This window comes from Anabas testudineus, chromosome 8 (assembly GCF_900324465.2).
Source record: "Anabas testudineus chromosome 8, fAnaTes1.2, whole genome shotgun sequence".
Lineage (NCBI taxonomy): Eukaryota > Metazoa > Chordata > Actinopteri > Anabantiformes > Anabantidae > Anabas > Anabas testudineus.
Genome location: NC_046617.1, coordinates 7542878 through 7558222, shown reverse-complemented (window position 1 = coordinate 7558222; position 15345 = coordinate 7542878). Strand labels below are relative to the sequence as shown.

General features: G+C 42.3%; 2 protein-coding genes across 3 annotated transcripts in view; both read right to left on the bottom strand.

Moving 5' to 3' along the window:
* The window catches only part of fam117aa (family with sequence similarity 117 member Aa), a 7401-nt gene extending 7010 nt beyond the window's left edge, over positions 1-391 (bottom strand). The window contains exon 1 of the mRNA XM_026356384.1: positions 268-391. Within this exon, the coding sequence (XP_026212169.1) occupies positions 268-391 (124 nt within the window). The remainder of the gene's footprint in view (positions 1-267) is intronic.
* A 1796-nt stretch (positions 392-2187) lies between these two features.
* Positions 2188-14408, bottom strand: rundc3aa (RUN domain containing 3Aa). Of its 2 annotated transcripts, none has more exons than XM_026362113.1 (11): positions 14176-14408; positions 5934-6061; positions 5622-5755; positions 5453-5538; positions 5072-5161; positions 4445-4525; positions 4190-4355; positions 3934-4091; positions 3705-3818; positions 3421-3527; positions 2188-3127 (listed from the first exon to the last, which is right to left on the bottom strand). In XM_026362113.1, exons 1-11 carry the CDS (start codon positions 14280-14282, stop codon positions 2985-2987), a joined length of 1314 nt encoding a protein of 437 aa, XP_026217898.1. In that variant the 5' UTR covers positions 14283-14408; the 3' UTR covers positions 2188-2984. The 2 variants fall into 2 exon arrangements, with proteins under 2 accessions (XP_026217898.1, XP_026217908.1); XM_026362123.1 differs by having other exon boundaries at positions 5946-6061.
* Positions 14409-15345: the final 937 nt, after the last annotated feature.

Sequence of the window (15345 nt, the reverse complement as noted above, 5' to 3'; positions counted from 1 at the left end):
CTGATGCCATGCTGACCAGCTCACTGATCAATCCTCTGTTCATTTAGCTCTACTCGCCTTTGTGATACATAAAAGGAAAGAGAAGGGATGTGAAGAGAAGCCTATTTGGATCATAATAACCAGAACTGCGACTTCACACTAACAGTAAGCAGAGTGTTTAATGCTGCTGACGATGATATTGTGGACACCACACAAACTTTAGAGCTCTGCAGGCCACATGGAAGTGAATGCAGATTTAAACCCCCCTCCTCCAGAGTGCGTATTTACCCGTCTTGACCTCTCTGCAGAGGAGAGCTGAGCCCCTCTGGAGCTGGTACGGGACCGTGGCTCTGAGGGGCTGCAGGCTGGGGTTGTTGCACCCCCGAGGCGCTGCTCCACTCCTGGCCGACATCCCACCCCCCCACCCCCTCCCCGCCGCTCCGCTTCCCACGGTCGAGCTCCGCTTGTGAAGGCGCACGACGCGGCTCGACGTCGCCTGTTTCCCGGGGCTCGCTGCAGCTGTGCGCGGCGCTGTCTCTCTCCGTCCGCCCGCACGCATTCAGTGGCTCCGCGGCGATGATCCGACACTGTGATCGGGCCTCTTGTTGGGAACCCTTTCTTTTGTGATGACGACCATGATTTCTTCTTTTTTTTTTTTTTTTAATATCCTTATTTTCGTCTTGCAGTTCAACAAATCACAAGAGCTGGAGTTGGATCACTCATCTCTCTCAGTCTCGCAGCTTTTCTGCAAAGTGACAACACAACAGCTCAACCTGTGCAACTCTCTTGTGTAGTAGATACTTCTAAGGGCGAGCTGGTTGGCTGCTGCAGAATACTACTGAGCATTTATTGGTCATTACATCCATCTGTCTGCTGAAAGGGAAAGCCCCCCCCCCCTCCCTTAAAAAACTTCAAGTTCCCACCCACTCTGCTCCACTTTGTGGGACATGCCTCTTCCCCTCCTCCCGTTCAACACCCACGTCCAAACTCTGGAGCTATTCACAGTGTGTAGTCACCAAGGTGTGGTCCGTGCCCCCCTCAAGGTTCACAGAAGATGCTCAGAGGGCCCCGGATATATTTTAATATTAAGTATTTGAATATGACCTGGTCCCACTCCTCGAGGTGCTAAACATGCAAGTTAAAACACATTGTAGGTGTAGCCATAAAAAAACAAATGACTGTTCAGGTTGCAATCATGTCATTATCTAATTACTCCCCTGCCTCAATGTCTAAATGCTTAGTTCATGACACGAACACTTCCTCAACTGGATTATCAAGGGTAGCCGCTGTTATCGTGCAGCTGATACTTCTTGTTCTTCTTGTTTCTGCAAAAATAATAGTGAAAAACTAGAGTACAAAGAAATTGGTGTGAGTCACAGTCAGATTGATTGATATCCATGCTTTTCCTTGTGCAATGCCAGTGGACTCCAAAGTGTTTTATAGAAAACATTTATACTTCAATACATAAATAATTGCATGTGTTTTCCTCCTCCTAGCTGACCATACCACTAGCCATAAGTGACTAGCAATAACTCATTAACTGTAGCTGTGTAAATGTTGCATGACCATGAGCCTTGAACCGAACTTTTGTCCTATCAACTACGCCTTAATGCTGTGACAGCACATGCACATGCTCCCATTAGACACCTTCACAGAACAGCTGAACACTGCAGCAATATGTTCTGGCAGAAAGCTTACTGAAGGGCTCTGTGGTTGCAGTGTTATAACCAGCTGTGAATATTCTATGTACTGGTGAAGATTGCAGCTGTTCTCCTAAAAGAAATACGCAATATGAAAGTGTGCCAGGTTATAGCATCATGCACGAGCAGAACAAATCCAGTGGGCGTTTAGACGTTCTCGCAAACTGTATGTAACGGCCATTTGGTGGCGTGAGTAAGTGTTTGGGCCCATCTGGAGGAATCGTTTGTACAGTCTATCCTGATCTAGTTGGTTAGATTAAGATTTGTCCTATCTTAGAGGATGTTTTACCATTTAGTGACCCATGTGTTTTTCGCTCTTTGTTTGGAAATACAGAGCATTCTGGATAAATTAAACCACAAGATGGAGCCAGATCTGCGTGTGCCATGCAACCATCTGCCATCATATCCAATGACTTTCTGTTTGGAAACCATTTTCAAATCTACTGCTTTTGACAGTGTCTCAGAGAAAGACAAATATTACTCTCTAGCCACAGATATTAATGGAAAAGGCAGTTTATTGCAACACAAAACAAAATTAATAATATGTTGTATACACGTAAAAAGAAACACACTGCTGTGTTGGCTAAAATTAGATAAACAAACATATGCGGTAGCTTTAGATTTGATAAAAAAATCAATAAATAGCTGCACAGATTTAAACATACTGTAACAGATTGTATGTTTTTGATTACTCAAGCAGGAATGATATGCATTTTCAGGGGTGGCAGACCCCAAATACTATTCAGTTACTCACATACAACTTTTTCTCACTTTTATGTGGATAGTGTAAAAACCCATCCTTCACACTACGTGGATATTCGCTATCTCTTAAAATGAACGTCACATCTCTCTTCGCAAGTTGGTGCAGCCAAAGAGCTGCAAGTGCTGTTTTGGTTGCATTTTGAAGAAGAAGAAGAAGAAAACAGAATAAAATAAAACCGCACTGCAGCAAAATGTGAAAACAATTAAAGGAAACAATTCGATGCTTTTGAACACGGCAGATGGGAGTTTGCAGAGGAATAGCTTGATACTGGATGAATGGATTCATAGATACTGTAGGACAAAGTGGAGGCGGGATTGTAGGCAAAGCAGAGAACGAAAAGAGATGCATCCTTTCAGCTTAATGATGACTTCACTCTTGCGTACAAAAATCCACATGTGGTGTCACGACTTTCCTGCTGTAATCTCATGGAGCTGGATGGATGTGGGAGCAGGGTTTCGGTCAGGTGCTTAGGTATGGTCAACGCAGCATCACCAGGCAGACAGGCTGGGGGTTAAATCTCAACTATTGGTGGTCTGGAGCTCCTAGCTGGGAGAGAGCGCAGGGCTGGGTTCAGTGCTGATGTTTACCAAGCAATCGCTAGATTTGAGGCTGGCCAAGGACTTGGAGCTTGGTAATGATGCCAGGGAGCCACACAGACCCAGCATGGAGGGAGTGTTGTCTTTACCTACAGGGACAAAACAGAGAAAATCCCCATAAACTCAGCTTGTGATCATGCATGCAAGTCAAGCTGCCCACGTAGAACACCATAAAAACGGTCTTTGTACAATTATGCGTGCACATGTGCATGGGTGGCTGCAACTGAAGGGTTTTATGCCGTCATGAGCACAAAAACATTCCTACTCAAGCAGAATTAATACATTTATAGAGTGTGATATGATAAAATTCTGCAACTTAATATCATGAGTTTACAAATCCCTGCAAATTTAAATACTGCACTCACAGAAAAGCTTTTCTTACCCGCTGAGGTCCAGGCAGCATCTCCGTTCTGTTGCCCTTCAGTCTTCTGGGAGTCAGAGTTCAGACTGACTTCAGTAGAAAGCTGCTCCAAACTGTGGAAACTCCTCCTGAATGGACAATAACGTCAAAGCACAAATCATTTATTACCTGCCGTAACAAACGGCACGCATTTTCTTCTGTTTTATTAACCCATAGCTTAATTAATGCATTGTAGCAAAGAATAACTACAAATATAAACAATCAAAGACAAAATAGAAGCACTTTGAATATGTAACATGTGTTACCTGCGGAAAAACTTGACATCGTCTTGGTTGTTTGTGATGGTGGACCACTGGTTGACCAATGGGATGGAGAGGTCTTTAGCCAGATGCGAGGAATCACATGGCATAAGGGCAGAGCTGGATGAAGCATGGAAAAAAAACACATTTCGTTTTAGTGAATGTACCTGAATATCACGGACAAAAATATTAGAAAAGTAATATGATTTAATAAGGTGATGCTAATCCAACTCACAGTTGTGCCTGCAGCTCTAGAACAATGGCCTCCAGCTCTTTCTTCTCCTGCTGGCCCTGGACCGTCAGCTCCTCCACCTTTGCTCTCAGACGCTTGTTCTCAGTCTCCACATTCTTCAGCTGTGACTCCCGCAGGCGCACCAGCTCCTCCAAGTATCCCTGCACAGCACATCCCAACCAGGATTTGTCAGTACAGGTCCAAAGTGGGGAACAACAATTTCAGGTGTAATAACCTAATTTTAGTCTATGCGATTCACCTTCTGGGCGTAGACGATCTTAAATCTTTGCTCCATCTTGCGACACTTGTTACTCCAACTCTCCTCGTCAGTCACCAGTGGGATGTAGGGGTGTTCTGGGACGCTCTCCTCGCTGTTACTGCTGTCCACGCTGCGGCGGTCCTCCTCATCACTCAGGTAGTCATAGCTGCACAACAGAGAGGCAGAGAGAGCGCGAGCTACTGCAATGTACATACACACAAGAGACGCTGGAGAGATCAGCTGAGTCAGTCTCACCTCTGGGTAAATTTCAGATAGGGTGTGTAGTCAATTACAGCCGGGGATTTCCCATCCAGAGTCTCCCCCTTCAAACAAAAACTACAGAAAAAAATGAGAAATCAGAAGATTAGTCAGTCTGTGATAATTCTACTGTGTGCTTAATACTAAGGTCATGTTCGGTGGAAGATTAGAAGATATTTTATATGCAATCACATCATAGGTAATTTAGACCTCTTTGCCTTTTGGGCATTACTCTTTATTGTAAATTTATTTTAAAATGGAAATTTTTTGCGTCAGTCTACACATAATATCCCACAACGACAAACTGGAAACATAAACATTAAACAAAATATTTTGCAAATTAATAAAAAAATACAAACTGAACTCTGTCATTTATGAAAGCATTGTCGCTGATGGGCATAAGGTCCCACAGAAATCATGTTTTATTTACAATTTCACACATTAGTGTTTATTATTCTACTTTGTTGACATAGAGCAGTTCCTCTTTCTCGCAGTTACTGTGTGAAATTGGCAAACAGAAGAAGACATAAAATGACACAATTTTATTTCAGGTGATCCAGATGTTGACCTGACATTTACTGTTTGTACGTCTTCACATGTATATGTATGTATGTATCTCGTCACCTGAAATCTATTGCGCTCAGTCCAATCAGCATGCCGGTCAGAACCGTGGCCTCCTCTCTCAGCATAATGGCTCCATCGTCATAGAACCTCCTGTCAAATGAAGAGGCCATTAGCATCTCTGAACTTACAGATATTATACTCATAACACAGTGACTCATTTTACGTATTATTTTCTGATGTTTGATGTTATGAACATCTGTAGCAGACATGTACTTCCATCTGGTGCAAAGGAAGTGACACATTTTATCTCCACATTGAAAAATTATTAGTTCTTACAATGAGTAGTTATAGACACTAATGACTGCACCTTAGTGGCCCCTGCTGTCGACTTAGTATCAAACATGTGGCTAAAATTTTGAAAATCTAAATTATAAGTCTGACCTGGTTGTTCTTGTGTCCCTCAGAGCAGTGGACACATACTCAGACAGACGTTTCTCCATCAGCGCCACTCGAATCCATGCACGCCCCTGTAGTATAACGTGAGTGAGTATTCAGGGGTCTTCTTTACTCCTCTCTCCATACACACAGTTATGCATACAAATATACTTGCCTTGGCTCGTGATGTGCTGATGTTCTCTATGTTTTCAATGCTGGCGATGCAGTTGTTTGGCACCTTGCTGCAAGCCAGTCGGACATATTCCCAGAAACTGCGCTGTCCATCTGAGCTGAACCAGCTTCCTGAACCTGAGCCAAAATTTAAACATAGCAATGAATCATTTCTGCTCTGACAGCAGCCACACTCTACGCACAGCAACAGTACAGCTAGCCAGAAAATCGGATATTTGGCCTATGTCTGTATGCTAAACAGCACAAAGTAACTTCCAAATTTAACTGATTTGCCTTTTTCTGTGCTTTATGTTACCTGCAGTGTTACCTTTGAAGCGATGGCTGAGGATGTGCTCTAAAATGGCAGCAAAGTTAATAAACTCCTCAGATGAGTCATCTATGGGCTCTGCCGTGTACTTTTCTAGGAGAGTCTTTACAGAGAATCTGAAAGACAAGCACACAGAGAAACAGGAATGCAATTGAGAAAAAACATTCCAATCCACATGTGATGGATTTGAACTTGCAGTTGGTCGTGTGCTGCACGAGCTGATGAGATGCAGCTGTGTACTGTATCCAAGCGGACAAATGTACTACTGTATTTGAACCCTTCAACAACAGCGGGGAAGAGGGGTTTTTTTTCTTTTTTTGGCAACCATGCCATCTTATCATACTGAGGTCACCCCAATTGTCTTGTGTACTACACAATGTCCCCCTTCAGCGCTTTGGCAGTGTTATCATGAAAACAATACAATTAATCTCCTGTCCTTTCAGCCTTTGTGTATGCTGTGCTTCCAGGTCCTTTGGGTCGTGTCTCTCTCTAAAGAACTGGCCAGCATCAAAGAATGAGCAAATGATTCCCTCCCCCTTATCTATACATGGTGGTCTGATCTATTTAGGGCAGCCGCTGCACAAGCCTTAGCTTGGCTTTTGACCTCACACGCTCACCCTGCCGCACCACAGGAAAGCAGCTACGCAGCTTGCATGTTAGGAGCCGGCATTCAGGCACAGGCTTGGGCTGAGTGCCTTCGCTTCGATGGGCAACACTAGCATCACCGAGGGCAAGACTGCCCTGGCAGTAGGAAACACCTCCATCGCCAGGGGAAAGACTACCGTCTCTTTGGGCAACTCCTCCATATTCAGGGGAGTGACCACCACCTCCATGGGAGACTCCACCATCCAAAGGCAAAAGACGACTGTGGCTCTGGGACGGGCCAGCTTTAGCCGGGGAACTACAACCACATCCTTCCGCAAAGCTTTGACGTCCAAGCGCAGGAACACCTAGATGGAAAAGACCCCTGAAGCCAAGGCTAAGACACCAAAAGCAGTAAAGCAGTCCAAAAAAGACTCTAACAATGAGTGGAAAACCGCATTCTCATCAAGCAAGACCTCCTTTACTAAAGGCAGGGTTTCATTCCTGAGGACTAAGTACGCCATCTCCTGGGGTAAATCCTCGATCTCCTGGAGCAGAACCACCACAACTTTGGGCAACATCAGCATAGCACTGGGCAAAACCTCTGTCACACGAGGGGAGACCACAAGCTCTCTCACTACTCTGACCTTCACCCATGGGACCAAGTCTGTGTCTGTGGTCAAAACCAGCCTCATCAGAGGCAACGAAAAGCACAGCAACATCTACTGGAATTTTCACACATGAATCCTTCACACATTTAAAAAAACCCACGGATATGTTTATCTGGTCAGTTTTAGCAGGTCAGTAGCATTAATAGTAAATAAAAAAGAGCTGCTATGTTTGTGATCCATGTCTGGATTGATAAATCAATATAATATGATGTTGTTTGTGTGCAACCTGGTTGCACAAAGTACAAGATCTAATTCCCAAGTAAGAAAGGGCTAAGTGAGCTGCAGTTCTAATGGGTCTGCAAGCAAGAGTGAGATTTTCCAAAGCCACACTGAGCATGTTATGCAAACGTGACAGTGATGAGATGATGGCTTATGGTGTGTCGACTTGGCAAAGAGGGGAGGTGTGAAACAGTCGTGTGTGTTGTATGTACAAACAAGAGCTTGTGTGCTTTTCATCAGCACTATTCTCCGTATACTGTTCATGTGCAGTCATAAACATGTATGAAATATCTTTAGTATAAATGTGGTATTTTTGTGCATGCTGATAAGATATTTATATTCTGATGTCTGTCTGAATTTCTATAACTATGCTGCCATATGTTCAGCAGCAAACCCAGTTTGGAACTAGGAAATTGTACAAGCTGATTGATGTAACTGCTTATAAAAGTAACATGTCTTCACACTGTTTGGCTTGGTTGATTTGTATGTAGATACAACTTGTTCCGGGATATTCTATTATCTAAATGATAAAGATTTAGTTGCTGTCGACGTGCAAACAGTTCAGCAAGGATACAAATGGACAACAAACTCTAAGTGAAGAGACCACACCCATAACACAAATACAGGAGAGGTACAATCAAAGCCTCAGATACCCCTAGAGAACATGAACACATTCATCCTTTCTCTTAACAAATCTGGCACTTTGAGACTCAATACACATATGGTATATACAGTCATGCACAGAGGGAATGTCTTACAATCAGAGGCTATAAGAAACAATGGCTCAGAAGAAAGTGATGTCACCACAGATTGCCCCCTTTCTAACAATGTGTCCTTCAACCATCTGGTGTCGTCGTGGTGATGGGACAATTGCTCCACTGTCCAAGTCCCCCAAGATAGGCTGTGGCCACCTACGGCTGCCTCTGTCCATTCACACGGACACATGGGTGGTATGTGGCCTTCCAGAGCCCACGTTGACCAGCTCAACGAAGGCATTATGCGACACGGGGGTCGCACTATCCACGTTTAGCATTCTGGTCTCTTCTGGATTGTAGATGATGTTACTATTACCACAGAGGGCTTGCAGAGCAGGGTGTGCTGCATGAGTGTGCGATGGTTCGAGTTGAGTGAGCCCCGAACCCCGCTGTCGAATCTGGGTCAGGAAGACAACCTTCTCCTCAATGGGCAACACCAGCTTCACAGAGGGGAAGACGGCCTTAACCCTGGGCAACACCACCATAAAAAGGGGGAAGACCAAGCTTGCTATGGGGAACTCCTCCATCACCAGGGGCAGGAGCACGACATCTCTGGGCTCCTCTACCATCACCAGTGGGAAGACCAAGATCTCCCTAGGCAGCGCCTCCTTCAGCAGAGGTACCACCACCACCTCTTTTCGGAAAGCCATCTTCCCCAAACGCAAGACGCTCTAGATGAGAGGAGACCACATTGCAGCATGGGGGGACTGGCACAAAATGTCACAAGAAAACAGCACCATCACAGAGAACATGTGGACGACACTACAGCCTCTGCACAGAGTCTAGGCCAACCGATGACGAAAACTGGATTAAATTTACCTGTGGGGCTTTGACTTGTTTTGGTCATGCCGGATTTATCATGGAAACAGGTCAGTGGCAACTAAATTCTTTCACATAATGTTTTAAGTGGGTCAATCAGGTTTCAAGGTATAATAGAGCTTTAGGGTGTTAGGTAGGGTCCTTGGGAATGTGTGCTTACTCTACTGGGACCCAAAAACTTGAATATTGAGATAAAGAATATCAAATATTGTGTGATTTTTCTTAAGGAATTACAACTAGAAACTACTTGACTATTCTGTCTACAATTTAAGAGGACACGTGTGTCCAAACTGGTCATGCATAGGTAGCAATTCCAGACCAGGCTGTTGGGAAACAACCAAGTGCCCCCGCATGGTTCCTAGGGCCAAGTACAGAAACATCAAATTAATTACATTACTATCTACTGATTGATGGGATAGTATTTAAATCATAACAGAATAAAGTCAAGTGTTCCCTCTGAACTGTCAAAGTGGCATGTTATCTCAAAAAGAACATTACATCAGATGATTGTAAATGAACTGACATCCTTTGATGTGAAGGGGAATTACTGGCGTGCCTCAAATGCAAATGGATGGTGTGGAATAGCAGCATGCTCTTGGTACGATTTGACACTGAAAAACAACTGCAGGGCATTCTGACAAGCTTCTTTTGTGCCCCCTCTCACTCGGCCTGGATCGCAGCCAAGCCCACTCTCAGCTCTTAAAATGCCCTCTTGTTCTCCTTTCTCACCCCTCTACTGTACTTACACAAGTGTTTTCAGTTCACAGCACCACCCAGGATACCCAAAACTGCATTTATCAGCAGTGAAACCTAACCTGTATACGCCAAGCGCTTCACTAATTCTTAACCATCAGCTTTTTTTTTTTTTTTTTTTTTAAACTTTTTCTCCTTAACTCCCTCATAAACATTTCCCTTTCTCCTTATTCTGTCTCTCTTCTTATTTCTGTCTCTCTTTAGTCTTGGCATAACCAGCAGGATCAGATGACACTGACGGACTCCTCACTGGGCGCAGCATTGTGTAACACCAGCCAGTGCTGTGTTTGTCATCCTGAAATGTCGGGGGAGATGTCCTGTCTTGCACTGGATCGGCACAAACGGCCAAGAGAAAGAATGCCTTGTGCTCTGATGAATAGAAACATAATTTGGGTCAATTTCAAACACACTAAAAGATGAAAACATGTGGCTACAGCAGGGTGTGTCTCTCTCTCATCCATCCCCTTTGTGAATAAGTGTCCAGGCAAAGTGTTTCATGGTCAGAGGACGTGTAGAGGGATCAGGGGTGCAATATGGACAGTGAGGGTGTTGGGCTGAGAAGAACCAAGTTGTAAATTAGACGTATGAACATGACAGAGGGGAGAAATTAAGAGTAACAGAGAGTCAGAATGAAAATGATGGTGAGAGAGGAGGCTGCTCCACTGATGACAGATGCCAAAACGATTGGTCAAGCCTTTAGAAACTTCTGCTGGAATTTCACATATACTTGATGGTGTTGGAAAAAAAATTAATGTAGTTGGAGAAATTAAGGAAAATGCAAAGGTAGCTGCACAGAAAACTGAACAGAACTAAAAATCTGTGTTATTCAAAACATATAGGTTCAAATGTTGGCGTTTAATTTTTAAAAATTGAATTAAGAGAGGTGGAAAGTGGCACAAAATCATGCAGATGTCACTGTTTACTATTGCTGAAATGCCCAAATGCATGATGTGAATATGTATCAGTGTTTACTCGAGTACACAACATTTTGTTCTCCCCTCTCAAGCCACACCTCAGAAGAGTTAAAACCTCAGCCAATATGCACTGCACCATCACTCTCCCTCCTTTCCCTCTGTTGATTTTGTTTATAGAAAGCATTTGAAGGAATGACATCTTATATAGGACCTGTGATGTCTCACTCATCTTATCTATGTTTTCTTAGGTTCACCACAGCAATGTGTTCCTCCGTTCATGGACCACGGCATGACAGCTCTTAGCCAGACTAAAGCAACAAAACGGTACATTTTAAACCGACTACAGAAAAAGGCCTGTAAACAAAGAAGTGTATTTGAGGTTGTTCACTAGAATTTGGTAAAATCAGGCCCAATGAACAAAGGTAATAGAGAGTTGCACGAAAATATCCACTGATTACTGTGAGGCTCAGCCCTGCCATAATAAGATAAAACCTGTTGCTAGTGGCAACAGCTCAGAGATACTGTCGATACACTAGTGCCACTGTGGACATAATACAGTACATTTGTTTCAACATACATTTGTTTTTCATAGCTATTAAAGTTAAATTTGTGTGGATGTTTTGATGGCATCAGGTAGAAAACATTACAAGTTTCGGGCTGTGACACTATTTGGATAAACTTGAAAATACCTCGTTACAATGCTAAAAAGCCAGAGCATTCTCCTCAGTTAAAAATTTAAAGCCACAATGTTTTTTACCTGACGACAGCAATTTATGTTTTTTTTTTTGTGTCTGATGGAATTTTTTCTTAATTATAAGTATTGGATTCAGTTTGTCTTATAAAAACGTCTTTGAGTCCCTGAACTAGGCCTTATACAGAAAGGAGTCCCTGTGGTAGTGCAAATATTTATACACGATTGTCTGTTGCTGTACATGTTTATCTAATTAAAATGGGTTCACTCTGTTAAGTATGAGAAATGCTGTGTGGACGAAGTAAGTTTCTGTGCCTGCTACCGGTGACCCACAATATAGATTGAGTATAACAAACTTTAAAGCAGGACAGTGATGTCAGTTTGTCTTTGTTATGAGGCCCCAGAGAGACAGAGATGTGAAACATTAGGTAACATTTCTGAAAACCCACCAGACGACATAACCTCTCTCAAACCCATCAAATGTTGAAAACTGAAAATGTTAATCTCTGTGTGTGTTGACTGTGTGTTAAACATGTATAAGGAAAAAGAGGTCAGACTTTATATATGTGTACATATACACACACACACACACACACACACACACACACACGTATTAGGGGAAAATAAAAGCTTGCCTTGGTGTACTAATCGAGCACTAACGTCAGCTTAGCTTCTGTAGCCAGGCAGCAGTTCAAGCTGCCCAGCCTGCTTTAATGCGCAGCCAGAGGGCCACAGCTGATTCAGAATCTCTCTCCAGTGAAACTGTACGATCACACAACAACCTATGACTACTTGAATCAGCCCTGAGCAGAACGACGTCAAGACCAACAACGTGAAAAGGTCAAAAACATCACAAAGGAGGAGATGCAGATCTGACACAGACACGCCTGGAAGAAAAACCGCCCTCAAAGCGAACGTAATCAGTGTCATGTTGTTTATTAGAAAACAGAAAGAAACTGTGTAGTGAGCATTACTGACTGAAAGCCGTTTGTGAGATTTATTTTCTTCTTGTCCAGTGTGTTTGTCATTAAAATTCTTATGAATAAATCGGCCTTAGCACGGTCGGTCCAAACAACAACAACAACAACAGAGTTTTTATGCCCTCTCTAATCTTCCTTTGTGTTGTAAGTCCACTGTGAGAACTTTTCTTTTATTTCTGGCGTGCTCCATGTGATATTATGTGTTCTGCTTTGTATGTGTCACTAAAACGGAGACAGGACCTTGAACAGATCGGTTCTGGAATAAACATGATTGATTGTGTGTTAATTTTAGAGTGAGTATTGTCATTTTATTTGTTTGTTTTTTTTGGAGACTGTAAACTGCATATTAAGTCAAAGTCAGACACTGAGAATCCTAACAAAAGAAAACAAAAAGAAGAAGACTGACAATATCATTTTCAACTATTTACAATTCAAGACTCATAATAACGGTATGATACATTTTATGAGAGACCAACAAAACCATCAGAGTGAAGCTGTAATTTCCCTACAAGTTTTTAGAGATGTCACAGAAGATAAAAATACTATAAAACAGGATTAGGTAAAAATTCAATTCAATTTATAGCCTCTTTCCGACAGAGCAGAAAAATAAAGCCTGGCAGTAATTCGAATATTTCTAGGTGTTTTATTGAATTGACAAATATGACAATGACAAAAATACTATGGCACCATAATTATTCCATAATATATAATAATTATAATTATCTTGATTTTGAAAAAGTTTAATTATGTTAATGACTGAAAGATTGATTTCATATTGATGTAAGATGTAATGAATAAAATGATGTAAATAATATATTTGACTTCACACAGGTTATGTACACCCCTCCTACCGTGAGGGACCACAGGATGTGAAATCTGGCAGAACTTTGTCTACGTTTCTAATTCTGCCTTTTTATTTGAAATACTTAATATTGTCGTGTCTTTGGGAACCCTAAAAATAAATCAAATGAAACAATCTGGGACAACAAAAATCACTCTGTAGTCAAGCTGCTCGCAGTCACATCAACACTATGACTGGGGTCACAACTGCTATCACACTCAGATACCTGAGCCAAAACAACACAAACTACAACTGATCATCCTGAGTCATACAAGATATGACACAAGACTTAAATGTTAAGGGTGCACATGCACAAGGGTGACATCGCTGTGAATGCAGCCTCATCTATTACCCCTGTGGCATCTGAACACCAGATCCAGGAGGCTCAGCATCTGGACTGTATGGGTTTAATTTACACTCGTCAGGTTAGTTAAGGGTCCTCTCAGCTCAGACAGTTAAACTAACCCATAATGAACTCCCTAACCCCTCTGAAATCAACACAACACAGTGATTCATGGGGGCATTAAATGACTACATATCACAGCCCAGGAAACCTGCTGTGTCTTCTCTCCATCTTTAGCCCACCAGTTGGATTTTCATTCCCTGAGGCTGTGTTTACCACTACAGACTGAAATCAAGCAGGCGTCTCATCCTTTTAAAGAATAAATTAAAAAACAACATAGATCCTACATTTTAAAGAGATACAGAGCATTTAGAGGAGGTGTATAGAGGAAATGTAAAGGCTCTAATAAGACCCTGTATGTTCCAGTTTTCTCATGTACAAATCGAGGGTGTGTGAAGGTGAACACGCACCTGTCCTCACCCCCCCGGCCTTTTCTGGAAATGCGCCCATTACTCTGCACTATTTCCATCCTTTTATTTCAGGACCAAGCGCAGGATTGAGTGGGTTAAACAAATGCTCCACAAATCCCCTCCATTGTAGACGTATTATATTAAATTGGGGATGAATCCAGCCTGTCGACGGTGTCGTGATGTTGCCTTTACCTGCAAACCATGATGAGGTTTTTTCGCTCCACGCCGACGCTCCTGGCAGAGGCCTTTTTCGATGACAGACCCATAGCCATTGCTGTCTGAATGCAGCCAGACTCCATCCAGCGGCGGCCCCGGGGCCTCTTCGGGTTCCGTGTCCAGGCCAGGACCCCTCCCTCCGCGGGCCCTGTGTCCTACAAACACCCCCTGTCCTTTGCGGGAAGCGGAGATGCTGCCGGAGGAGGACACAGGAGGGACGACGACGTCAAGTTAGACACGCTTAAATGTACAACTTCCGGTTAAGAGTTTCGAAATAAAGTCACACTCCCTTAAGGCTATTCGTCGATAGTGAAATAATCAAATTTTATTTCATCTTTATTTCCGGTTGTATTCATCTTACGGCCTGCAATTGACGTAGTGATAATGCCTTCACCTGCTTTTTTCGTATTAAATATATTTTAAACTGTAAAAACAACTATCAAAACCATGTTTGTCAATTTAAAGTTAAGTTACTTTTTTTCTGATGATATTTTACCTGCTCATGGTAACAAAAGAACTGTTGATAACTTTTCAAGAACAATAACCTAAGATCATTTTACATTTTCTAGAAGGCATTGTGAAGCACTTTTGATGCCTTTGGCTCTGTACAGTTCACTTGGAGTAAAGAAAAGGAAAAACTGGCCACCAGGTAATTACCATTCATCTGAATGAGAATGAAACGTAGAAAAAGCCAATTTTTACAAACAAATAAATTACATGAATGTATGTTGTCACTTTCCATTTCACATTGGCCTTTAATACTAACATTTTACTTAGATACCAAACTGACTAATGAGGGGAAATGATTTGGAGAGAAAAATGAAAATATATCTATGCAGTAAAACCAGTGACATGATTTGTAGTTTTAGATGAGAAAGGCAGAAATCGACCAATGCAACAATTAAAAACACCTTTTTATGCATGCCTTGGACTATTACTGACACTGTAATGTAATTAATTATAGGCTATATTTAGAAAGTGTTTTTAGGTGTAGAAGTAATTTAATGATATATACTGGATTTCCATCATACTATATTTATATTTTTATCCTTTTAGTATATATATAGAATATATAGAATAAAACTAATTGAAGTCAATGTGCTACTCGCTGTGTCTTCGGCTCCAAGACACCAGGGGGCGCTGTGG